We start from the raw sequence: 27,073 nt of genomic DNA on the forward strand, positions 1-27,073 counted from the left end.
CAAAAAAAAAAAAAAAAAAATCCCTAGTTACCCAGAGAGAGAGAGAGAGAGAGAGAGAGAGAGAGAGAGAGAGAGAAGAATGATGATACTTAATATTTGTCAACGACTTCTTCAAGTTCTCATGTTTCTTTCAAATACACAGAGTAAGCTACTGGAATTGACCCATATTTATTTTCATCACCTTTCGGACTCCTCTTTGATGAGTCAATAAAAAGTCTCCACTGTTTAGGATTGTAACTAATCCCTAAATAATTCATTAATTCATTTATATTACTGCAAAAAACCATAGAATCATCCTCAGAAAAGTAGGACACTAGTTCTTGTTCTCTGTATCTGTACCATGAGAAAAAAAGTCCCATGTGCTAGGTTTTTTGACTTAAGTCTAGAACCAAGGAGTTCTGCAGATTCCTTTGGTAAATTTAAATCTCTTACCAGATCATTAAGTTTATGCTGTGAAAACAGTAAAGGGTTGAATTCAATGTCTCCAGGTGTGTAGACTTCAGTTTCATCTTTAGAAGCTTAACTTTCAGCTCTCTCTGTTGCTACATTCTCCAATACACAGAATCAGCAGGTTATCTCTATGTTTTTTTTTTTTTTTTTGTTTTTTGTTTGTTATTTAGGAGCATTAGCAACTAAGGCCATATTGCTCCGGGATATGCGGCGGTCATTCCCTGACCTTTCCGCATCCTCCGTATTTGGTGGTGACGGGCTCGAACCCCAGTCTAATCAAGAAGCGTGTGCTACGCACTGCTGCTCCTTCCCACCTGGCTACAGAGGCGCTTATCTCTATGTGAGACTGGTCTAATGGCAGATGAAATATTAAGATACATGATGCCCTTTTTACTTTTTGCATTGTATCTCCCTACATTAACTAAGCAAAGGCAACAGTCATCACAGTAGTTTGTATGATCGCACCAAATCATGGGAATTGCATATGGCAGAGCCTTCTTTTTAGCATTTTTCCATAATTTCAATGCTTCCACACAGGTTGGCAACTTTATGAAACCCACTGTTTATCTTGGTCACAGAGTTTCACTCCAAAATAAGCAAAATACACATTTTTTACAAATTCTGTAACATTTTGTCTTTGCTTGGGGACTACATAACTTCCACAAATATAACAAAATAAGTTTGGATCATTCAAACACTTGCATGAAGACATTTTACCCTTCAACACAAGTTTGACATGAAAATAAACTGAGCTCACACTGATAAACACTGTTATATGGAGTTCTCAATGTCAAGAAACAAATGACTGAAGGCAGTGTTGCCAACATGCAAAGATCTATTTACAAATTCACAGCATTTACTCTTAACTTAATACATTCAACCATACAGCCTATGACATCAACTTAGATGATCTGTGAAAAGATGGTAAGTGATAAAAAAAATGAATATTTCTGAAATCGGTGTAAAAAAACTGAATTAAAAACAGCTATTAGTTTACAAACATTGAAAACCATGCAGAGTGGCATAATTGTATCCCTCATCATCACCATAATAATAATGATCTCACTGAGGGCACTATCTTTTTGTGGTGATGGCATGCTGCTGAACTTGTGCACCGAGATTATAACAAAAGGCAGGAGGCTATGCTGGCAGTAGCTTAGCTACAAGTAGGGTCTCCCAAGGATTTTGTTGAGGCTCCACCAAAAGTGCCTAAACCAAACAACATGGTGAAATGAGAAAAAAATCCTATACTGGATCAGTCATCGCCATGTCAACAAGGACTGTATCAGATGTTGGAGTACCTGGACATCTAATGAAAAGGGGGGTACTGGAATCTGGACCTCCAGCTATCAACCAGGGTTGGAGACTGCAGAACTAATGCCAATGAAGGCCAACCACAATGTCGAAAATATACAGTTGTAGAAAATCAAACAAATAATGATCTATTACTTCAGGGCAAATCCAACGAAATGTCGTTACCAAAAAAAAAAAGAATGTACCAAAATTTTTAAGAAACGCACCTGGACTCAGATATTACTGAACAAAGACTGGCAGACTAACACTGCTTTTTATCGAGAAATAAAGTCTTTACTGATGTAGAATTGGAGGAACTTCAATGGAATATTTAAGATGAAGGTATTGAGAAGGAATTGCTGAGTAATAAACAGGTAGTACCAACAAAAACAGCAGCAGAAGAGCAAATAATAGCCGAAGCTATACCCAAAGAAAGACCACTCAATCCACTGCCACACTCATCAGCACGTCAAGGTCACCACTGACTGAAAGACAGAAAGAACATCAAAGATTGCCTGCACTGAATCTAGCTGCCAAGAACTTGCCCAAAGGCTTAAAGACCTGGACAGAGCTGTAGAAGCAATTAATGCATCATTGCTCACTGCAAGAAACAAACCAGATCACATACAGTGCTGCCACAGTGTTAACACAAAAGCTGGGATATGAAATAAACAAGCTAAAAAAAAAAGAAAAAAGGCAAAGCAGAATACCAAAATGGAAGGCCAGATTAGAAAACAAGACTGGCAAATTGAGGGCAGATGTCAGCAAACCAAATATGGAGGATGTGGAAAGGTCAGGGAATGACCACCGCATATCCCCGGAGCAATATGGCCTTAGTTGCTAATGCTCCTAAAAACCAAATAACAAATAACAACAGATGTCAGCAAATTGAAGGAAATGAAAAAGAAAAAGTTTAAAAGTGAAAAGACCAAAGAATACCTTCTCAAGAAGCATGCTCAAAGCAAACCTGAACAGAGATAACACAGTTAAAGCCCTAAACATCTATGCGGTCCCAGTGCTAACATACTCCTTTGGGATCATAGACTGAACTAACATCAAGCTGAAAGATATTATGAGAAAGAAAAGGATAATGACCAAGAGCTGCCAATATCACCCAAAGTCAGCCATGGAGAGACTGACAATAGCTCAGAAAGAAGGAGGAAAGGGCATGATAACCTCATTAAGCAACAGACGACAGGAATGGCTAACCTGAAGGATTACTTACAGAAAACACAGCAGCACTCTACCAAGCCATAAGGAAGACAGACAAGCATCATACCGCACTCAACCTAACTGAGGAGTCCCCGCATGTGGAGATGGAACAAATGCAGCTAGAAATATGGGCAAAGAAGACACTCCATGATAGACACTACAATGACCTCCAACAAGACCACATAGATAAAATAGCTTCCAATGCATGGCTCACAAGCATGATGTTCTTCTCCGAGACTGAAGAATTCATGCTTATAATCTAAGACCAGGTAATTAACATCAGGAACTACAGAAAATACATCACCAAGGGGCCTGGAGTGTCAGATTAACACATGTCGACTATGTCACCTGGCCTCAGAAATGATCCAACACATCACCACAGGATGCAAGATGATCACCCAGATGGAGTACACTCATAGACATGTCCAAGTAGCCATCAGAAGCTAGCGAGGAAAATACCAATTGATCAAAGAAAGTGTACCATACTAAAAGTAAGAACCACAGGCCATTCTAGAGACCCCAACCCAGAAGCTGTATGGGACCACACCACTGGGGCCCAACACTGGAAAACTCCAGAAAACCTACAAAGAAAAATTAAGGAAGTACATGGACATAAGGTAGAAAATCAAAGAGATGTGGCATATACAACAGGTAGCAACCATCCTGATCATGCTGCTAACCACTGGTCTGGCATCAGTGGTTAGCAGCATATCATAACAGTCTAGTAGTAATAGAACACAGAGAATACATACAAGAAATTCAAGAAATTCGCAATCCTGAGCACCTGTAGGATAGTAAGAGTTCCTCAACCAACAGTAATGTCAGACATAACCACCCCATGCACTTGGTACCAGTACTTGTCATGTACTGGTTCCCCATAAGTACCAGTACTTATGGGGAACCTCCCCATAAGGGAGAAATAATATAACAAAAACAAAGGGTGAGCGATTAGCCAGTGGTCACGAAGCCAGGCCACCAATATCATGGATCCAGGTTTGAACCCCACTGTGAAAGAGAGGAGGAAAAAAAAAAAAAAAAAGAAAAGAAAAATCACAAATATTGCTTCATTGGACTGACCTCCCCAAAGGCTGAGGTGATGGCTGTGACAGAGTGGCACCATATGGTGTCACTCCCAATAACAACCACCCACCACTGGATGCAAAATCCAAAGCTAAACAGGTCTACCTCTGTAGTTGGATGAAGATGAGATGTAAAAATATTGAACAAACCGCGTTGAGCTTGGTGCAGGATAAAGTCACTTGCATTCAGGCCTCTACAACATCTTCAACTTTTACCCCTGAGACACAGCCCCTGGTCCTATTCCTTTTTGCACAATAGATTTCCTGTTTCTCTGACATCATCAGCCAGATGAAGCAAGATGAAGGCCTCTCCAGCAACTTTCCAGTTCCTTCTGTTTTGATCACTGGCCATCCATTTACTATCCACAAACTCATGAATTTCATCTATCCATCTCCACCTTTGTCTTCCAGGTTTTCTTCTAGCTCCTCTTGGATACCATTCTGTTATTTTTTTAGTCCATCTGTCATCATGTCTTCGAGCTATGTGTCCTGCCCAAGACCATTTTAGTTCTTTAGTTTTGATAAGAATGTCCTTTACTTGAGTTTGTTGCCTAATCCATGTGTTTCTCTTTTTATCTAACAGTCTGATTCCCAATATAATTTGTTCCATTCTTCGCTGTGTAGTTCTCAGCTTCTCTTCCATTCTTTTGGTGAGTGCCCAAGTTTCACTTCCATAAGTCATGGTGGGGAGTATACATTGGTTCATTATTTTACGTTTCAGACAAACTGGGATATTGCTCTTCAGTATGTGACTATAATTCCTGAATGCTATCCATCCAAAATTTATTCTTCTCTTGACTTCCAGCCATTTATCATTATTACAGCTAATAACTTGTCCCAGATAAGTATATGACTCCACCTTTTCAATTACTGCTCCTTTAATCATTATTTCCCTTTCTGTGGCATATGTGTTCATCATTACTTTTGTTTTAGCCATATTCATCTTTAGTCCAAAATCCTTACTAACTGTGCATAACTGATTAAGATTTTCCTCTAATTCTTTGGGATCATGGCTTATGACCACAATATCATCTGCAAATCGTAAATGGTTTAGGTACTCTCTGTTCACATTGACTCCTTTCTGCGACCAGTCTAATCTTCTGAAAGCTTCCTCAAGGGCAGCAGTAAACAGCTTCGGAGATATTGTGTCTCCTTGTCAAACTCCTTTCTCAATTTTAAATTTCCTACTGTCTTTGTCTAGTCTAATAAAGGAGGCAGCACTCTCATATATTTTCTTCAAAATCATAATATATGGTGTATCTATGCCTTATCTTTCCAGTGCCCGAAACATTGCCTTATGCTGTATGGAGTCAAATGCCTTTTCATAATCCACAAATGCCAGGCATAATGGTGTTTTATATTCATTTGCTTTCTCCATTAGCTGTGATATTACGTGAAGGTGATCCATAGTTGAGAATCCTGTCCTAAAGCCAGCTTGCTCTTTTGGTTAATTCTCATCAAGTATTCTTTCTAATCTGTTAGTAATGACCCTTGTGAACAACTTGTAGATGTGGGATAACAAGCTAATTGGTCTATAATTTCCAATTTCTGATTTATCTCCTTTCTTATGCAGCAAAACTATGATTGCATTATTCCACTGCTTAGGCGTCCCACCTTTTCTAATGCACTTTGTGAAGAGCCTTGCCAGTTTTTGTGTTATGTCTCTTCCTCCCAATTTTAACAACTCTACAGTAACTTCATCTTCCCCCGGGGCTTTCCAATTCTTCATTTTCTTCAATGCATGTTCTACCTCATCAGGAAGAATATCGGGTATGTCATATGTGTTGCTACTTTGCAATCCATCTTCCCCACTTCTGGCATCATTTCCTTGCTCCTTGTATAATTCTCTATAGTAGTCTTCTGCTATTTGAATTATGCCTTCTCTGCTGTTTATAAGTACACCATTGATATTCTTCAGTTTCAGTATCATTTGTCTTTCTGTATTACTGCTCATGTCTGCTGATTTAAATCCTTTGTTTTCCCTTAATGCTTGTTCTACTTTTCTTGTGTTAAATCTTCTTATGTCCTCTCTGAGTCTATTTCTAATGGCTTTGCATAAATCAGTATACTCAATTTTCTCCCTGTCAGTGTTTTTCTTGATTTTCATTTGTCGTCTTCGGTTCATCATGACAAGTGTTTCTTGACTAATTTTTTCTTCTTTGGATTTCTTTTTCCCTGTAGGTTTCTTGGGCTTTATCACTTTCAGAAAGTTGTTATGTTATGTTATTTGGTTTTTAGGAGCATTAGCAACTAAGGCCATATTGCTCCGGGATATGCGGTGGTCAATCCCTGACCTTTCCGCATCCTCAGTATTTGGTGGTGATGGGCTCGAACCCCGGTCTAATCAAGAAGCATGTGTTACGCACTGCTGCTCCTTCCCACCTGGCTATGGAGGCACCTCAGAAAGTTGTAATATTCCTTGTCGATATCTTGGTCCTCACCAGTCTGCAGAAGCTCAAACTTGTTCTTAAGTTCCAGTACATACTGCTTTTTCTCCTCTTCTGTTATCTCAAAGACCTTTGTATTATTTACTCAAGTCAGTTTTTCCTTTCCTTTCCTACATCTATATCAAGTGTACATCTTACCATTCTGTGATCACTTCCAACATTTACCTTATTCAGGACGGTAACATCATTCACAATATATCTTCTGTTAGTGAGGGTGAAGTCGATTTCATTAGTAGTTAATCCATTTGGACTCTTCCATGTCCACTTTCTGTTCACCCTTTTCTTGAAAATAAGTGTTCATTACTGACAGTCCTTGAGATTCTGCAAATTCCACAAGTCTTTCACCAATTCCAAAATTTCCTATAGTTCCCCTTTCTGCACTGTTTTGTCTTTTTCCAACCTTAGCATTGAAGTCCCCCATAATAATAGTGTAGTGGGTTTTCTGCTCATCTAGAAGACTCTCAATTTCGGTATAATTGACTATGTCAATTTCTCTGACATAGTCAGCAACAATAGCTATCTCCTGTGGGACCAGCACATCCTGCCCAGGGATTGCCTTTGTTTTGCCTGATGCTCAAGAGTGAGCTCAGGCATTGAGTTGAGTGGAGTAGCTGATACCTTGAGGAGTCACCCTTTTAATACCTTCGAAAGTATCCACTCTACTCTTCAGGCTCTCATAACGGCCATCAAAATGCTGAGTTGGCACCTCATTTCTTCACAGTCTCTGCACTGAGAATGCGCACATGCACACGCACATCCCCTTTGGCTATAGCACATCCTCTTCCAGATTGATCTGCAAACATTGCACAAACAGCACATTTCTTCAGGCCATGATTTGTAGGAGAATCACCCCTTTAGTTCTTCTCCGAGTTACAGCACTCCAACTGCTTTTACCCAGTTGCTTTGCTGCTCTAGTCAAGAAAGCAGTTAATAGTGGACTGCAACCAAGGTGCACAGACTGTTTCTAAGAATACCATCCAGTGGATGCTCTCATGGAAAGGCATATCGAGTAGCATTAGCAGAGGCATACGATGCAAGAAATCAAGTTTATAAGGCATCAGCCAAAAAAAAAAAAAAAACCATTCCCATTTCACCCATCCATTGGCCCCCAAAAGTTTGTCTAGATTTTTTTTTGAATTTATTTAAATGGTCAACTTCCAAAACGACAGACAGAAGTTTGTTCCAGCAAACAACCACCTGCTGGCTAAAGGAAAATTTCTGCACATCTATTCTACAACTGCCTTTCTGCCAATTTGAATTTATGCCCCTTCAGATGTGTAATTTGAACAAGAGAAAGAATCCCTTCAGCACTCAGGTTGCTCAAACCATTCATAGCCTTATATACTTCAATTAGATCAACTTGCAGGCACCTAAGTTTCCAGACACTGTATTTTTCAGAACATAAGCCTTTCTTGGTAGGAGCAACAGTTTGTTCTACTCACCAATTTCATCCATCTCTGTATTCGTTCCAGCAGCTCTACATCTTTCCTAAAATAAGGCGTCCGGATGTGTATTCAGTACTCAAGGTGTGACCTGAACACTGCCTTATACAAGGGGATAATCACCTAATTATCCTTGCTAGGAAAATTCCTGTATTTCATTGACAAGACCCGATGAGCTACTCTTGCAGCCTATCTATGCTCAGAAAACTTAATATACAGAAAGAAGAACTCTTTATTATATACAGAAAGCACATTGCTATATCAACTCCCTTCACGGCTACAAGTCAGGGGTTAATGCCTAAAATGTTTGTTTGTTTGTTTGTTTTGTTTTTTTCTTAGGAGCATTAGCAACTAAGGCCATATTGCTCCGCGATATGCGGTGGTAATTCCCTGACCTTTCCGCATCCTCCATATTTGGTGGTGACGGGCTCGAACCCCGGTCTAATCAAGAAGCGTGTGCTACGCACTGCTGCCTAAAATGTAAACCTAAAATTTGAACAGTATTTCTTAGTTGAAACTAAAAGCCTAGAAGCTTCTCACAACATATATCTCACTACACAATTATCACCAAGATCGTTTACATTCTCCACTCTCCCTGAGTGTAGTACTGCACAGATGGTATGTTGCTCTGAGGTTACTGCAACCCATATGTAGTACTTTGCATTTGCCAATGTTAAATTTCAGTTGCCACTTCTCAGCCCATCTGCTCAACTTTTCTATATCCTGTTGCAGTAATGTACTGTCATTAACAACCCTACCAACTTTCATATCGTCTGCAAACTGCAACATTAAGCCTGATATACATTCATCATTGATAAATACAGAAAACAACAATGGGCCCAACATGAAACCCCGGAGACTCCACTAATAACATGAGTCCCCAAAGTGCAGTGTTCACTGATTACCACTGTCTTATCGCACTCAACCATCCTTTTATCCATAGCAGCAGCTTGCCCTTAATGCCATACTACTCCAATTTGTACAGCAGTCTTCTATGTGCAACAGTATCAAAACCTTTCCTAAAATCCAAGTATATGATATCAAAATTATTTTCTGCATCCAGTTCCTTTGTGACCACATCATAGTAACCAATCAAACTGGTTAGACAAGACTTTCCCTTAACAAATCAATGCTGTGTATTGAATTACAACTGCAGTCTTGTCTAGATATTCCTGCAGTGCTTCTTTAATCAGCGACTCCATTATTTTCCCCGGAACAGATATTAAACTAACAGGTTTGTAATTACTCGTGTCACCCCTTGATTCCCCCTTTGTAAATTGGGAACATATTTGCACATCTCGAGTCGATGGAGACCTCCCCGAGACCAAGGATACTCTCATAATCATGGCTAAGTGTTAGCTTACTTCCTTTAATGTAACTGGATAGATCTGATCTACTCCAGTTACCTTTTTTATGTTTAACTTCAACAATTTCTCCTCCATTTTGCTTTCAGTTATTACAAAATCATTTAGCTCTGTTAGTGATAAGTTTCTGGCCTCCATTTCCGTACAAAATTCCTCATGTGTGAATATCGATGCAAAATACTCATTCAGTTTGTCAGCTACCTGAGCAGAATCATCAACAATCAAACCATCAATGTCAAGTGGACCAATCTGATTCATCCCCTTCCTTCTAGCCTTTACATAAGTAAAGAAGTCTTTGTTGTTTTTCTTTTCATCTTTTGCCAATGATTTCTCGTAATCTGCTTTCGCTTGCTTAACCTCCCTTGTGACTTCATTACAGACTAGCTTACCATATGTTTCTCTGTCTCCTGATAATTTATATGCATGCCATGCATTTTTCTTCTCCGCCACGGGACTCATTAATTCATCTGACATCCATTTATGCCTAAAATTTGAACAGTATTTCTTAGTTGAAACAAAAAGCCTAGAAGCTTCCAAGATTACTTGCTTGAATGCTTCCGATTTAGAATTTGCTGTTGGTAACATCATCAGTTAGTCCACTGTATAGAATTTAAAAAAATTGTCTTAGACCACTGAAGTTATCTCTATGAAAGCAAAAACCCTTCCATTTACCCAATGGTAGTTACATTTTTGTGTAAATCCAACATCAGTACACTATGATCACTGCCACCTAGTGGTTCCTTTATCTGCAGATTCTTAATACCTGATAATCAGATCAAGTGTATTACTTCCTCTAGTTGCCTCTTGAACATGCTGCTGTAGAAAACAATCATCCAATAAATCCACAAAAGTCTTGCTAGTGTGCAAGTGACCAACCCACAAGTTCCAGTCTATATCTGGGAAGTTAAAATCCTCCATTATAAGACAATCTAATTTACTGGCCCATTCTAGTTGTCTGTACAATTGTCTGTTGTACTCATTAGAGTCATTTGCCCTACAACACACTCCCACTCTCTGTTTTGCTTTCCCAGTGTTTTATGTCACACCAAACTGACTCAACATTGCACTATCTAACCATGTAAACGGAATGCTCTTCCTTAGATTTTGTGTTTGTTAACTAACAGCATAACCCCCTCCTCCCTTTCTATCCCTTCTGTACACACTGTGCTCACCAAATTCCAATTCTGCATCGCTTATATCTATGTGACATCATGTCTCTGATAACCCAACAATATCTACCTTTGGTGACTTGACCAGAGGTAGATATTTGATGAATTTGACTAACCTCAAATTCATCAAATTTATTTACTGAACTTCTATAATGGTGTACATGCAAGTATAAATGCACCTGTTCTTACTCTTAGTTACCCTAACACAGCCCATGTATTTACTTGTTCCATGATGACTCCCAGCAATCCTGGAAATCCCCAGCATCTCGCTTTCCAGGCTGCTGCTCATTCTGAAGCAGTGAAAGAATCACTTTCACCTCTGCCTGTGACAATTGTTATTACTCTTATTATGCTTCCGACCCATTTAACAAGGTCTCGATAGCATCAGCAAATATTCTTGCACCCTTTCTATTTAAGTGTTTCCCATCCCTGTAGAAGCAGTCTCCTGTTAACATGCACAAACCACACCGAGAAAAATTCTACCCCATGAGCCTTGCACAATCCCTCCAGGACTGAATTGAATGATAAGGCTCATCATATATTCCCTTCTATCATGTCTGGGCAGAACTGCAGACATTTTGTGCCCATTTAGTGACCATCATCAACACCACCAACCTGAAGTGGGCATAGGAGCACCTCTCCTGGACGATGGAAAAGAATCACCTGGTCTGATGAATAAAAGTTTCAACTGTATCATAATGATGGAAGGGTGTGTATTCATTGGCAAGCAGGTAAATAACTGTAATCAGACTGCATGGATGGATGAAAACAGGCAGTGGTGGTGATAGGGATGCTTTGTCTTTTCCTACATTATTTTTTATTGTAATTTAGTAGTGCTAGATAACTGCTCATAAAATCTTTACTTTTCAACTAAAAATTTTTATTATCACTCTTTGCTTTCTGCTTTTAGATATATAGGGATGTTTGATGCACAACAAGGAACCAAAAAAATTATAAACTTAATGCAAGATTATCAAGAATTTATTTCGTATTCATTGCACTGTACTTAGGAACTTATAAGTTCCATGTTTATTTATCATATGGAATTAATTTTTTTAATAACTATAAATAAAAAAGGATATATATTTATAATTTGGATGGTTACACAGTCAGAGAGTTTACATAAAAAGACAGAAAATACAAGTGGTTTGTAGCACGTGTAAATTCAAGCAAGTAGTGTAAGTAAATCCACACTTGCATGGTGACCATTCAGTTAACTATAATTTCACTCCTTTATTTCTACTGACATACAACTCTGTTGTGGCTGCTGGCATCAATCACTAAGAGTAATATTTTTTCAATTCTCCATTATTTTTATTTATTATTAGCCATATGGTGCAAGGAAGCCTGAGGCTTATGCTGCACCAGCCAAAAAAAAAAATTTCTCAATTACCCATAGAGAGAGAGAGAGAAGTAGAAGGGAATCACCAAGAAAGAGAAGAATGATGATATCCAGCTCAGGACCCTGGTTGTGCCAAGCCCATACTCGCCAGATGTGAGCCCCTGGAGTACACCAGTTTTACAAAGGTTTTGTAAAAACCACTATATGGTTTTGTGACATCATGATAGTATATGTGGGTTTGATAATGCTAAGAGGTTTGCTTGATTTAACTTGGATGGAAAATAACTTTGTGGGGTTCACTAACTAACACTTTCACTTTTGAAGTTTCAAAACGGCGCCATCTGGGTTGAGGTATCCACGAGAATAAGTAACAATAGTCTTCTCCATTGGTGAAGCATTACTTATTCAAGGTAATACAATATCATGGCAACTTGTGAAAGTATTCACAATATGAGATATAATTAAATAATGCCTTGGCACTAACCTGTACATCAGTAAAGAAACATAAAATCTAAGGCAGTCCAACCAGTTGACTTGGGTGGACTGTACAATGTTGAGTCAGTTTGGTGTGACATAAGCACTGGGAAAGGATAAATGAGAGTAGGAATGTGTTATAGACCTAATGACTCTGATGAGTACAATGAACAACTGTACAGAGAAATAGAGTACACCAGTAAATCAGAATGCCTTATAATGAAAAATTTTAACTTCCCAGATATTGGCTAGAACTTGTGGGTTGGTCACTCACACACTAGCAATACTTTTTTTGCATTTATTGGATAATTATTTTCTACAGAAGCATATTTGAGAGAATACTCTGGATTTGATTATCAGCAGTGCTTATTCATGCATTAAGAATCTGCAGATAAAGGAACTAGGTGACAGTGATCACAGTGTATTGATGTGGGATTTACATAAAGTTGTAACTACCATCAAGGGTAAAGGAAGGGTTTTTGCTTTCGTAAAGATGAGTATAGGATTTTTAATTCTATACAATGGAACCAACTGATAATGCTACCAACAGCAAATTCTAAATGGGAAGCATTCAACCAAGTAATCTTGGAAGCAACTAGGCTTTTTGTTCCTACTGAGAAATAGGTTAGGCCTAAATGGATGTCAGATGAACTAATGAGATGCGTGGCAGAGAAGAAAAATACATGGGATACATATAAATTATCAGGCAACACAGAAGACTATGATAGTCAAGTGAAGGCAGATTATGATCAATCTTTGGCAAAGGATGTAAAGAAAAACAGCAAAGACTTCTTTTTTTTTATGTAAACTTTAGAAGGAAGGGGATGAATCAGATTGGTCCACTTCATATTAGCATTAGTAGAGGCATTTGATGCAAGAAAGCAAGCTTATGCAGCATCAGCCAAAAAAAAAAAAAAAAACCACTTCCACTTCACCCCTCTGTTCATTCGAAATACCTGTCCAGCTGAGCCTTAAACTTATTTAGGCTATCAACTTCCACGACAAGAGATGGAAGTCTGTTCCACCAACCAACCACCCGCTGGCTAAAGGCAAATTTCTGCATGTCTATCCTACATCTATCTTTCCTCAATTTGAATTTATGCCCTCTCAGGTGATTATTCTGAGCAAGAGGAAGAATCCCATCAGCATTGATCATGCTCAAACCATTCAAGGCTTTATACACCTCTATCAGATCACCTCGCAGGTGCCTAGTCTCCAGACACTGTAATTTGCAAAACTTAAGCCTTTCTTCGTAAGAGCACCCCTTTGTTCCATTCGCTAATCTTGTTGCCCTTCTCTGTACTCGTTCCAGCAGCTCTACATCCTTCTTGAAATGAAGTCTCCACACCTGTATACAGTACTCTAGGTGTGGCCTGACCATTGCCTTATACAAGGGAATAATCACCTCCGTATCCCTGCTAGAAAAATTCCTATATATCATTGACAGTACACCATGAGCTACTCTTGCAGCACATCTGCACTGCTCAGAGAACTTCATATCTGCCTGCACAACCAACCCCAGGTCCCTTTAATTCTCTACCACTGTCAGAGTAGTAACACAGAGTTGATACGTTGCTCTGGGGTTACTGTTTCCCATATGTGGTACTTTACATTTGTCAATGTTAAACTTCATTTGCCACCTCTCAGCCGCCTCCATAGCCAGGTGGAAAGGAGCAGCAGTGCGTAGCACACGCTTCTTGATTAGACCGGGGTTCGAGCCCATCACCACCAAATACGGAGGATGCGGAAAGGTCAGGGAATGACCACCGCATATCCCGGAGCAATATGGCCTTAGTTGCTAATGCTCCTAAAAACCAAATAACAAACAAACAAACAAGCCACCTCTCAGCCCATCTGCTCAACCTTTCCAGATCCTGTTGCAGAAGCATAGTGTCAGTAGTGTCCTTGACAACCGTGCCAACCTTCGTATTGTCTGCAAACCTGGACATTAAGCTTCATATACCATCATCAATATCATTTATAAATACAGAAAACAATAATGGACCCAACACTGAACCCTGAGGGACTCCAGTAATAACAGTAGTCCATGATGAACAGTGTCCATTGATTACCACTATCTGTCTTCTCCCCCTCAACCACCCCTTTATCCATAGCAGCAATTTGCCTCCAATGTCACACTGCTCAAATTTGTGCAGCAGTCTTCCATGTGCAACAGTATCAAAAGCCTTTCTAAGATCCAAGTATATAATATCAAAGTTATTCCCTGCATCTAGTTCTTTTGTGACTGCATCATAGTATCCAATCAAATTGGTCAGGCAAGACTTTCCCTTAACAAAACCATGCTGTATCCGAGCTATAACTGAAGTCTTGTCTAGATGGTCCTGCAGTGCTTCTTTAACCAGTATCTCCATTAATTTTCCTGGAACAGAAGTTAAACTCACAGGTCTATAATTACTTGTGTCAGCCTTTGATCCTCCTTTGGGAATTGGGGTCACATTTGCACATCTCCAGTCTGTGGGTACTTCCTCTGAGTCCAAGGAAGCTCTCATAATTCTGGCTAAGGGTTTGCTTACTTCCTTTGCTGCCTCCTTTAATATAACTGGATAGATCCCATCCACCCCAGGTGCATTTCTTGTGTTTATCTTCAACAATTTCTCCTCCACTTTACTCTCAGTTATTACAAGATTCTCTAGCTTACTGCCAGAGTTGAATACACCTCTGGCATTCCCCTCGCTGAATAACTCCTCATGTGTGAATGTCGATGCAAAATATTCATTTAGTTTGTTAGCTACCTGAGCAGGATCATCAACAGCTGACCCATCGATATCAAGTGGACCAATCTGATTCATCCCCTTCCTTCTAGAGTTTACATAAGTAAAGAACTCTTTGCTGTTTTCCTTAACATTCCTTGCCAAAGATTTCTCGTAATCTGCCTTTGCCTGACTAACCTCCTTTGTGACTTGTTTACAGACCTGCTTATATCTATCATAGGCTTCTGTGTCACGTGTTAATTTGTATGTATCCCATGCATTTTTCTTCTCTGCCATATGTCTCATTAGTTCATCTGACATCCATTTAGGCCTAAACCTTGAACAATATTTCTTAGTTGGTATGTAAAGCCCAGTAGCTTCCAAGATAAGTTCTTTGAATGCTTGCCATTTTGAATTTGCTGTTGGTAACATCATCAGTTGGTCCCACTGTATAGAATTTAAATACTGTCTCAGTCCATCGTAGTCGCTTTCACAAAAGCAATAACCCTTCCCTTTACCCCTAATGGTAGTTACCTCTTTGAGTAAATCCCACTTCAGCACACTGTGATCATTGCCACCTAGTGGTTACTTTATTTGCAGATTCTTAATGCATGAAGAATCACTACTGATAATCAAATCAAGAGTATTACTCCCTCCTCCCGAACATGCTGATGTAGAAAACAATCATCAGATTGTTTTCTACATCAGCATGTTCGACAACAAAGCTGTATTGCAAAACTAGGAAAGTTTTACAATACAGCTTTGTTTATTTAATTTTTTCAAAGTAATTTCCTCTACATTCAATACACCTCTCCATCCTCCGAAACCAATCTTTAAACCAGTTCTGCCAAGTTTCACTAGGGAGTAAAGCACACTCATTGTCCCAAGCCCGTAGAAGGTCCTCATCACTGGAAAACCGCCTCCCTTTTAGCTTCATTTTCACATGCGGGAACAGTGCAAAGTCGCAGGGAGCAAGGTCTGAACTGTAGGGAGGGTGCTCGAGAAGTTTCAGTCCTGTCGTGGTCAAATATTCGGTGCAGGCTTTGGCGCGGTGAGCTGCAGCATTATCGTGATGGAGGTATCAGGTGTCCATTCTTGACTTTGGCCGCAGGTTCTTCATAGATCCAATGACTTTAGGCAGGCATTGTTCAGTATACCACTTAGCTGTGACTGTCTTCTGCGTGTCCAAAACGACACATTCCACAATTCCACTCGATTTGAAAAATACAGCTATCATTTTCTTCTTTACAGATCGGGATTTTCTGACAATTACGGGTGTGTCGTCATCATCAAAGACCCAAACTTTGTTTTGAGCCTTGGTCGGCAGATCGTAATAGTACAGCCAAGTCTCGTCACCTGTCACGACGTCGTTCACATACCGAGAGCCGACCGGGCTAGCCGAGTGGGTAAAGTACCTGCCCGGCAACCCAAAGGTCGCGGGTTCGATTCCCGCCTCGGGCTTGGATCAAAGTACTGCAAAAACCTTAGGAGGTGCAATATGGCCACAGAAGCCGATGCGCCAACAACTACCAAATCAAAAAAAAAAAAAAAAAAAAAAAAAAACATACCGAGATTGTCCCTTATCAAACTTTTTTAACATCTCCCGGCACCAAGTCACACGTCGTGTCATCTGCTCTTCAGTCAGTTGATGCGGCTCCCAGAGAGAACAAAGTTTCTTCACGTGCAAATGATCTTGCAGAATCGAACGAATTGCTGGTGCATTTAGGCCCAAAGTATCCTCTATCTGTTGGTAGGTCACTCGCCTGTTTTCGTCAAGCATTTTCCTCACAGCAGTAACGTTTTCCTCCGTAACTGACGTTCGTGGCCTTCCCGGCCTCTCAGAATCCTCCAGAGTGAAATTTCCCCTTTGGAATTCTCTATACCACCTGAATATCGTTGTACGATGTGGACAATCATCATCTAGTGCAAGAGTCATTTCTTCTAAGCACTGGTCTATGGTTAAACCATGCACGAAATTATACCGCAAAACTGTCCTTATCTCATTTCTTGACCACGATGCCATCGCAAACACTTTACACTCTCACTACTAATGAATAACTGAGCCCATCGACTTGGCGCGGCGGCTACTATGCACGCATGAACATGTCTCAACATGCAGCAACAAGCAGCTTCCTGTGATTCATTGTTGCATCATATTGCAAAACTTTCCTAGTACCCTTTGTATACTCATCAGAGTCATTAGGCCTATAGCACACTCCGACTCTCAATTTTGATCTCCCAATGCTTATGTCACACAAAACTGACTCAATACTGCATGTCCACTGATGTCGACTGGCTTCACTTCCTTGGATTTTATGTGTTTCTTAACTAATAGCATAACCCCTCCTCCCTTCCTATCCTGTCTATGCTTTCTGTAGACGTTGTACTCCCCAAATTCCAGTTCAGCATTCCTTATATCTGTGTGACACCAACAATATCTGCCTTTAATGTTTTGAGCAATACCTCAAATTCATCAAATTTATTTACTAAACTCCTAGCATTGGTGTACATGCAAGTATACATGCATCTGTTTCTATTCTTAGCTACCCTAACACAACCCATGTGTTTACTTGTACTGCAATGACTCCCAGCAGTCTTTGAAATATCCTGTATCTTGTTTTTCAGGCTTCTTGTTGTTGTTGTTGTTGTTATTGTTATTTTTGGCGCAAGGGCTGCTTAGACCATATTGCGCCTATCAGTGATATGAAAGTTATCAATGGTGACTGTTATGGAAACAGTCAGAGACGATCATATAGTTTTATTCGTTTAAGAAAACAGAATAACTCCAAGGGATTAGCATCGTTGCCGATGATATGAGAGAGTTTTAGAGGTTCTTTTAGATTTGGAAGGAAGCTGAATGAACATTGCCAAGCATGTTTGTACAGAGTGCATTCAACAAGGATGCGCTTCATTGTTAGCTGACAGTTGCATTGAAAACACTGTGGAGGATCATTTCCTGTGAGGAGAAATAGGTGAGTAAACTGGCTGTGGCCAATTCGTGCTCTGGTTAAGATGACTTCTTCCTTTCTGTTAGTACGAAAACTAGAGGTCCATAACTGTGGTTCTGATTTTATTTCCAATAGCTTATTACTCGTTTGAGCTTGCCATAGAAGTGTCCATTGTTCCTTACATGTCCTTCGTATCATAGGTCTGTAATCAACATATGGAACGCAAAAGCCTGAAGATAATGGGTTAGATGGATGTTTTGCAGCATGGTCTGCGCATTCGTTTCCTGGGATCCAGCAGAAGATGACTACTTGCTGGCGTTCCTGAATAAGAATCATCTTACTTCTTATGGTTTTTATTAAAGGATTGGTTGGTGAGGAGATGTTTTGTAGGGCTACTAGTGTACTCTGCGAGTCGGTATATATTATACTTTTTTTAATGGAGCAATGAACAATATTTTCTAGGGCAAGTTTAATGGCGAATAACTCAGCTGTATAACTGCTGCATTCAGTAGGCAAAGATACAAAGATGGTGTTAAAAGGGAAAACTGCTGAAGCACCTACTCCACTATCAGACTTTGATCCATCTGTGTATATTTTCATGAAATGCGGATAATTTTGTGTGTGAGAAGTATGAAGTTGTCACACGTTAATATTTGTAAGGGAACCTTTTCCCCAGTTCAGGAAGTAATTGTCACAGGATGGATTAACCCAGGACCATGGGGGAACTGAAGTGTTTGGATCTTGGAGGATTTTTTCAAGGTGCACATTCCAGCTTTCAGATAGAGCCTGCAATCTGATGCCAGTAGGTTGGACTGATCTGGGTTTATTTCTGTAGAACATTTTAAACTGTGGATCACTAAGTATAGTCCAAATTGGATGGGTAGGCACGATTTGAATTTTAGCGGCATAATTCAAAAGTAACACCTTTCTTCTGAGGCAGAGTGGAACTTCATGGGAACTTCACTTTGCAGAGACTTTGTACTGGCGATGTTCTATAAGCACCTGTAGCAATCCTGAGGGCAGAATGTTGAACAGGAGCAAGCCGTACTAGCACACTCTCCCTAGCAGAGTCATACACCAGGGCTCCATAATCAAGACGAGATCTAATTAGAGTTCTATACAGGTGAAGTAAGGTGTAACGGTCAGCACCCCATGTTGTAGAAGAAAGAACTCTGAGAATGTTCATTTTTTTTCTGGCAGGTTGTCCGGAGGTATTTGATATGTTCTAAAAAATTAAGTTTCCTATCAAAAATTAGACCGAGGAGACGAATGCTACTCATAACTGAGATAGGATGATTTGTCAGGTGTAGCTCTGGGTCAGGATGCATCCCTCGTTTGTTACAAAAGTGAATGGCACTAGATTTTTGATGAGATAGTCTGTAACCATTCTGTGTCATCCATAGTTCAATATTGTTTAGTGAGATCTGTAGTTGCCTTTCAATGAATTTCATATTCAGCGAACTGCAGGAAACAGTGAGATCATCGGCATAGGGTATGAGTTCACAGTGTTGGGAATACATTTGGTAATATGATTTATTCTCAATGCAAATAAAGTAGCACTGAGAACTGAACCCTGTGGGACTCCTTCCTCTTGTATATAGATTTGCGAGAAGACTTGTCTATAGCGAACTTGAAAAGATCTATACTGAAGGAAGTTTTGTATGTAGCATGGTAAGTGACCTCTCAGGTCAAGGGAATGAAGATCTTTTAAGATACCAAAATGCCAGGTGGTGTCAAAGGCCTTCTCTATGTCAAGGCAGACCATGACAAGATGTTCATTTCGAATAAATGCATTCCTGATATTTGTTTCAGCTTTAACCATAAGATCTAGGGATGAGCGATTTTTTCTGAAACCAAACTGGTTATCAGAGATTAGATGTTTTGAATCCAGATACCATGTTAATCGGCGGTGTATAATTTTTTCTAATGTTTTACTCAAGCAACTGGTAAGAGAGATGGGTCTATAATTGTGAGGGATAGAATGATCTTTCCCTGGTTTGGGAATTGCCAGTACATAGGAGTGATGCCAGCGAGTGAGGTATGAATGTTCAATGAATATACGGTTGTAAAAGGTCAGCAGCAAGGATAGTGATTTATTGTCTAAGTGTTGAAGCATTATGTAATATACTCCATCTGGACCAGCAGCACTGTTCTTTGAGGAATATATAGCTTTTTGAAGTTCGATCATAGTAAGTGTCTGATTGTATGGTAGAGTAGCAGCGGTTTTGAAGTTAAGTTTTGATTTTTCAGCTGAAGCTTTGATCTTCTGAAATGACGGATCATACGAGTTCGAGGCAGACAACTGGGAGAATACTGTCCCTAGAGTATTCGCAATTTCTACAGGAGTAGAGAGCTCCTGTCCATTCCAGTTGAATATTGGCGAGGATAATGGAGGAAATTTGCCATTTAGCTATCTTATTTTTTTCCATATTATTCTTACATCAGTATTTTTATTTACTGAAGTCGCAAATCGGATCCAAGAGTTTTTTTTTAGCTTTCTTTCCGATGTGTCGGGCTTTGGCTCTTAGTTTCTTATAATTTATAAGATTGTTGGTAGTAGGGTATTTGCGAAATATATTCCACGCTCGGTTTTTTTCTTTTTTGGCATTCTTACATTCATCGTTCCACCAATAATTTATGGGTCTGTAGGTGTCTGATTGTGATTGTGGGATGGCAATAGATGCAGCTGCTAGAATTTCTTTGGTGATATGATCAGTGGCTGTGTCAATTGGGAAGGATTCAATGATCTGTTTATCAAATGAAACATGAGAGGTATACTTGGCCCAATCTGCCTTGGAAAATTTCCATTTTATTTGTTTTTTTGCAGTTGAAGAGTGTGATGTTTGGATCTTACAGATTAATGGGTAGTGGTCACTGTTTAGTGGATCATCTAGAGCTGTCCACTCAATATTAGGAGAGAGGATCGGAGAGCATATAGATAGATCTATTGCAGACACTGTTCCTGTTGGGAGATGGATGTAAGTTGGTGAACCAGTATTTAGGATGGTTAAGTTTTGTCTGTCAATGAGCATTTCAATGAGTTGCCCTCGTCCATCTGCATTGGGAGAACCCCACAATGGATGGTGTCCATTGAAGTCGCCCAATAAACAGAAAGGGGTTGGCAACTGCATTATAAGATTTTCAAGTTCGTGAATAGTACACGGATGATTGGGTGGTAGATAGATCGAAACAAGAGTCAGAGTGATGCCAATTGCTATTCGGGTAGCAACGGCTTCTATAGAGGTTTGTAAAGAAATGCGTCTGCATGGAACTCGCGAATCTATGAGTATGGCTACTCCACCACGAGCATTATTTGCAATAGGTCTATCTTTTCTGAAAAGAGTATAGTTTTTTATCAAGGGAGATACCTGAGGAGTCAGATATGTCTCCTGTAGGCAGATGCCCACTGGTTTATGCTGCTTAATTATGTCGTATATGTCATCAATGTTGCTCCTAAAGCCTCTACAATTCCATTGGACAACGTTGTTCATTGTTTCAATTTAGATGAAGGAACTGAATCTGACTGCTTTTTGGAAGTCTGTTTGGCACGGTCAATTTTAATCCTATCTCTTTTTGAGAAGACTGGTCTTTGGTCTATTTCATCCTCTGGATGGATCTCCAGAATGGTTTCGGTATCATCTTGATTGGAAATTTCATTAGTATCCATAAGGGAGGAGTCAAATGTCTGTTTTCGATTAGAATCTGCGTTATCTGCTTGGACGGATCTTACGGGATCTGCATCAGCAGAAGGTGGTATCGTGACTGGTGTATTGTTAGCTCTAGTAGAAATCTGTTGCTTTGAAGGTTGAGGTACAGAACTGAGCAGGGAACGAGCCCATTCTGAAATAGAGGTATTTGGAGGTATTGATGCATCAGTCTGCACTGATACTGAATGAAACTTTTTAGAGGCTTCAGCATACGTGCGTCTAGTGTCATTAGTTGTCTTGCTTCTGGGAATGAAACTTTCTTTTCTATTTTATATTTCTGGATTTTTTTCTGATATTTCCATTGTTCACAATTTTTAGAAAAGGCTGGATGGTTACCTTTACAATTGGGGCAGAGCGGAGCCTGGGCTTTACAGTCAGCCTGGGAATGAGCTTTTGAACCACAGTTAGGACATACGGGGTCTCCTCGACAGACTGTTTGTGAGTGTCCAAATTTATGATACTTGTAACATCTTATTGGGTTCGGGATATATGGGCGAATGCGACAATGCAAATACCCTGCTTTTACTGATGAAGGTAAATTAGGTGAGCTGAATGTCAAAATTATGCTGCGAGTTGGAAGGAGTTCGCCATCTTTTTTCATCATAATTCGTTTTGCCTGTGTGACTTTCTGATCCTGCAGTTCCTGAACAATTTCTTCTTCTGATACGTTCATTAGGTCCCATTCAGAAATAACACCTTTGGATGAATTAAGTGTGGCATGTGGGGACACCTTAACTGGAACTCCACCAAATGAGGTGAGTCTGAGTAGAGACTCAGAGTGTTTGGGGTTGGTGGTCTCAACAAGCAGGTCGCCAGATTTCAGTCGTCGTACCATTTTAGGGGAGCCAGCTACGCTCTCAAGACATTTTTGAATGAGGAATGGTGATAAACTACCCAAGGATTGGTTAGTTGGCGAATGCAGAATCAGAAAACGTGGATTTTCCATTCGGGGAGCATCCGTCCTCAGTCTCTTTGGATTGGATGAGTCATTATCGGGTATGTGCAAATCCAATGAATTTGGATTTGCAGTCCTAATCGGTGGAAAATTGTCACAGTCCATGTTTTGCTCCTTTTGGCCCTGGGGGTTGGTTTTACCACCCAGATTTCCGGCCCCGCCACGGGCAGGCAGGAGCAGTGCCACAAGGTGACCAAGCGGCTAAGTTAGTTAGTTAGTACTATTAGAAAGAAAAAACAGAAAGGTAACTTTCCTTTCTGGGCCTTTGCCTACTTCTTCTAGTGCAAAAGAGATACACTAATTAATAAATAAAGAAAACAGTTGTTGAAACAAAATATAATCTATCACTTGAAGGCTCTTTAGAGATAACGCTTTGAGATACACAAAGAAATCGCTTGGTCACAGAACGCTTGGCACCCGGGGCCTTCAGGCTTCTGCTCATTCCAATAGAAGCATTGCAAGAATCACTTTCACCTCTGCTGGTGGCTACTGTTAATCTATTAGTCTTTATATTCCCCCAAGCTAGCAGTTTTCCAACCCACCTAACACTGCCTCGATAGCATCAGCAAGTATTCTTGCACTCTTTCTATTTAAGTGTATCCCATCCCTGTAGAAGCAGTCTCTCCTGTTAACAAGTACATTCATCATCATATCGATGATGATGAATCCCCTCTGAGACATCTAGTTGCCAACCATCTGCTGTCTGCATCCTCTATGAAATTCTTTATACATTGATTAGCACTCTTCACCAACCTGATTATTCTTCTTTCAATAATCTCTAGAAGTTCTAGGTATCTTTCTGTTCTTTTGTTTTGCTTTGGCTGTCATCTGAATATAATATTCCAAATGCAGGATCCCCATCATCTAATATAGTAGGACGGTGCCTGTCTTCTTTGTACTTACAAAAGTACTGTATTGTTAGCATTATACAATGTCAGCCATATTTTTTTTTTCATTGGCACAATCAGCTCATTCGAACACATTGTTTGCAGCAAATCAGTTTCAGAAGATTCTCATGAACTTGGAACAAGTTTGTTGTTTTTAAATTTAAATTTTTATTTCTTAATTCCACAATAATATAATACTAATATCTTGCCAATTTTAGGTTTGAAGCTTCTGTTAATTTATAGTTTGTTCTTACTATTTGAAAAATGGTAGTCAGTAATAATTAAAAAGTAGCATGCCCATTATTATTATTAATACAAAATGATAATCTGTTTGTTGGTAATTATAAAATTATTATGGAAATAAAAATTAAAAAATATTTACACAAAAAAAGTATATAAAATTTTAAAAAGATTATAAAAATATATAATAGTATATCTAGTATTAAGTTTAAAAAATTAAATTTTTTACTATTTAAAAAGGAATGGAAACTTACTATTACATAAATTCTTATGTATGTCTATCGGGAGTGGTTGTTTTGTATCTACATGGCTGCTAAGTGAAGAAGCAGTCTCATAATGATATAGCCAGTGAACCATAAATTTGGAACAAATTTCTACAGCATCCCACTCAACATTATTTAATCCAGCTATTTCACTATAAGGAACAACAGACAGGCAGTGCTCCAACAGATGTCCAAACTGCAAATTAAATGAAACCAGTAAAGTATTAATTTTAGCTACTTATTTTTAGACAAAAAAATTTGATATTCGAAGTTCTTATATCAAGAACTTAGCACTACCCTATTTTTATATTGAAATATATATATATATACACACACACACACACACACACACACACACACTGATAGTTATCTTCCTCTTTTCCTCTCAGATAATCACTGCTGGTTGCTCTATGGCTGCAACCATAGACAACATTTTGATTCCAAATTTTTCAACCTGTACATATCCTAGGAAAAAACATCTGATCCAAAACTTAAGTTCCATTGACATTTTAACAACCTAATATCACATTTCAGCATCTTAGATGAATTGTGCCCCCCAGTACATAGTAAATTGAAACAGTAATTAGGAGCACACATCAGAACCATAATCTAATCACCTCTTCTCTATGCAGTGGAAATCTGGACATTTGCAGCCCCTTTACAATTAATCCCATCTTTTGTGAAAAGTTCTGGCTGCTGAAGTGGACCAACTGGAAATCTCAGTTCCCACCACAGAAACTATGGCACTGGTTTTATCCCTGGGAATTCAGCATTTTCCAGTGCTCACCGAGACCCAAAGACTCATTATCACTGTAAAGCTCCTGATTGAAATAATCTCTACTTTCCGCCAATACAGGACATGTATTGGCGGAAAATCCCCTCCCTCCCTTGTTTCTCTGCAAAGAGAAACAAGTCTGCAACATTAAATTCCCTATTACTCCTGCCTAAGCTTAACAGCTATATTTTGCCTGTTCTAAATGCTGGCATTAGTGCAAAACCATGATGTATGTCTCAAAAAATCTGCAGATGATCACTGCAATAGGAACACTATCTCAGCTATTTGTCAATCCAATGCACATCGAATGCTATCATGCAGGACAACTTAGAGGGCACCCCACCTTAACTGAAGAAAGATAGCCTTATGGATCATTAACTGTGTGTTAGTGTCTATACTACAGTATTTGTTGTTGTTGGTGGTGGTGGTTTTATGGTACAATGGCAGCTAAAGGCCATTATGCCTCAAACAATGTTAGGAGATAACAAGCGTTATTAAAAGTGAGATATGTGCATTATGTGAGATTTAAGTATTATATTCTGTCTTGGCATTTTTTTCTTTTTAGGAAAGTGAAAACTGCATTAATGTCAGATCTGTTGTCTAATATTTGTTGCAAAGTAGGTGCGATTAGGACTGCATGGCTTGATAAGAAGGTGGTTTGCCGTACTCCATTATAGAGAGGGCAGACTATGAGGTGCTGGACTGTGATTTGAGCATGGCAGTTTGGACAAAAAGGCGGATCTGAGGAAGGAAGGAAGGAAGAAAGAAAGAAAGAAGATAAAATTGAGTAAGGTGTATATATATGTCCTATTCGTAATCTTTTAAGTGTGACTTCTTCCTTTCGGTTAAAGCGGAAACTAGATGGCCAAGACTGGAGTTCTGGTTTAATCCGAAGGAGTTTCTTCTTGGTTTCGTCAAATGGTTTGCCAATAATTCATACTTTGCTTTATTATAACACTTTTATAGTTGGTGAAAGGAATTTTGAAAGAATCATCAATTGGTTCCACAGCAGATTTGGCTATACAGCACACTCATTGCCAGGTATGCCAATATGGCTAGCAACCCAACAAAATTTTACTACTTTTGTGTTCTTAGCTAGATGAGCAAGCAAGTTTTGAATATTACCAAGCAGGTAGTTGTGATGCTTTGTTGGTTTCTGAAAGCAAGAAGGGCACTGAGAGAGTCAGTAAAAATAATACTATTGGGTAAACTGTTGCAATTTTGCTATACTCCAGTACTACAACAATGACTTGAATGAACTCTGAATCTATTGTTGCAACCTGGTGTATGGACTGGTTCATAACAGTTGCTAACTGTTTACTGTAGAATGCAAACAATGAATGAATGATCTCATTTTAGGATTGGTGAACAGTAACTATGTAAATGTTCTGAATATACAAATGTAGATAATTTTTCTTTACAACAATTATCAATATCAGTTGTATTGATCATCACAACTATTGGTTGCAATGCCTTATTACAGTGTACAGTATACTTCTCTTTGTTTTTCTCTGCCACTGACTTATGTATTTACTTATTAGATATACTAATCTACATTAATTAATAATATTATTATTCATATATTATCATAATAAGACAAGAAATTTTATAAAACCAAATGTTTATAAAATTTTATTCATATATCATCAAAGGTGATGGAAAGTCACCTGACAGGTGATTGACCCTTGAAAATAACATTCCTGCATTAACTATTAATCGACTAAAATTCAGAAAATTTTCTACTTTACTAAATACAGCCACTCCTTGACTTATGTAAGGGTTGTGTTTCACAGAACTCTACTTATGTCAAATTTTATGTAAGTCAGAATTTACCTAAATTTAGGCAGCACTTGCAACTACGTGTGCTGAATTTGATTGAAGCAAAAAAAAAAAAAAAAAAAACATGTTCGACAACATGTAAATATAATTATTTATTCAATTTTTTTGTGCAGGAAAAATTACAAAAGTGTGCAATTACAAAAATTTTACTTTAACATTGTGGAAACCAGCGCGATGCTTGAACCTATTAAACCACCCATTGCTTGCCACGAACTTGGCTTGGGGGTTCACTGTACTTATCCTTAATATCTTCATAAACACTTCTTGCTTTTGCTTGAATGGTCATTAGACTGAATCTGATTTTTCATCCATATTATTACTAGCTTTTCCATCTTTGATATAGCACCTGAACGCTGTTTTGTGATCACTGTTGTTCTTAAATGCATTGATCCTTTAACATGTTCTTTTATACATGCACTGTCCTATAAAATAGTATTCACTGTTGAAGCAGTGAGACCTAATTCCCATTCAATAGA

At 39.0% G+C, this 27,073-nt stretch overlaps 1 protein-coding gene across 1 annotated transcript in view; it reads right to left on the reverse strand.

Moving 5' to 3' along the window:
- LOC150083053 (uncharacterized) overlaps nucleotides 1-27,073 on the reverse strand; it is a 261,326-nt gene that overhangs the window by 46,512 nt on the left and 187,741 nt on the right. The window contains exon 14 of the mRNA XM_090378376.1: nucleotides 23,975-24,179. Coding sequence (XP_090234502.1) covers nucleotides 23,975-24,179 — 205 coding nt within the window. The remainder of the gene's footprint in view (nucleotides 1-23,974; nucleotides 24,180-27,073) is intronic.

This window comes from Mastigoproctus giganteus, chromosome 7 (genome assembly GCF_048544385.1).
Source record: "Mastigoproctus giganteus isolate SK-2022 chromosome 7, ASM4854438v1, whole genome shotgun sequence".
NCBI classification, from domain to species: Eukaryota; Metazoa; Arthropoda; class Arachnida; order Uropygi; family Thelyphonidae; genus Mastigoproctus; species Mastigoproctus giganteus.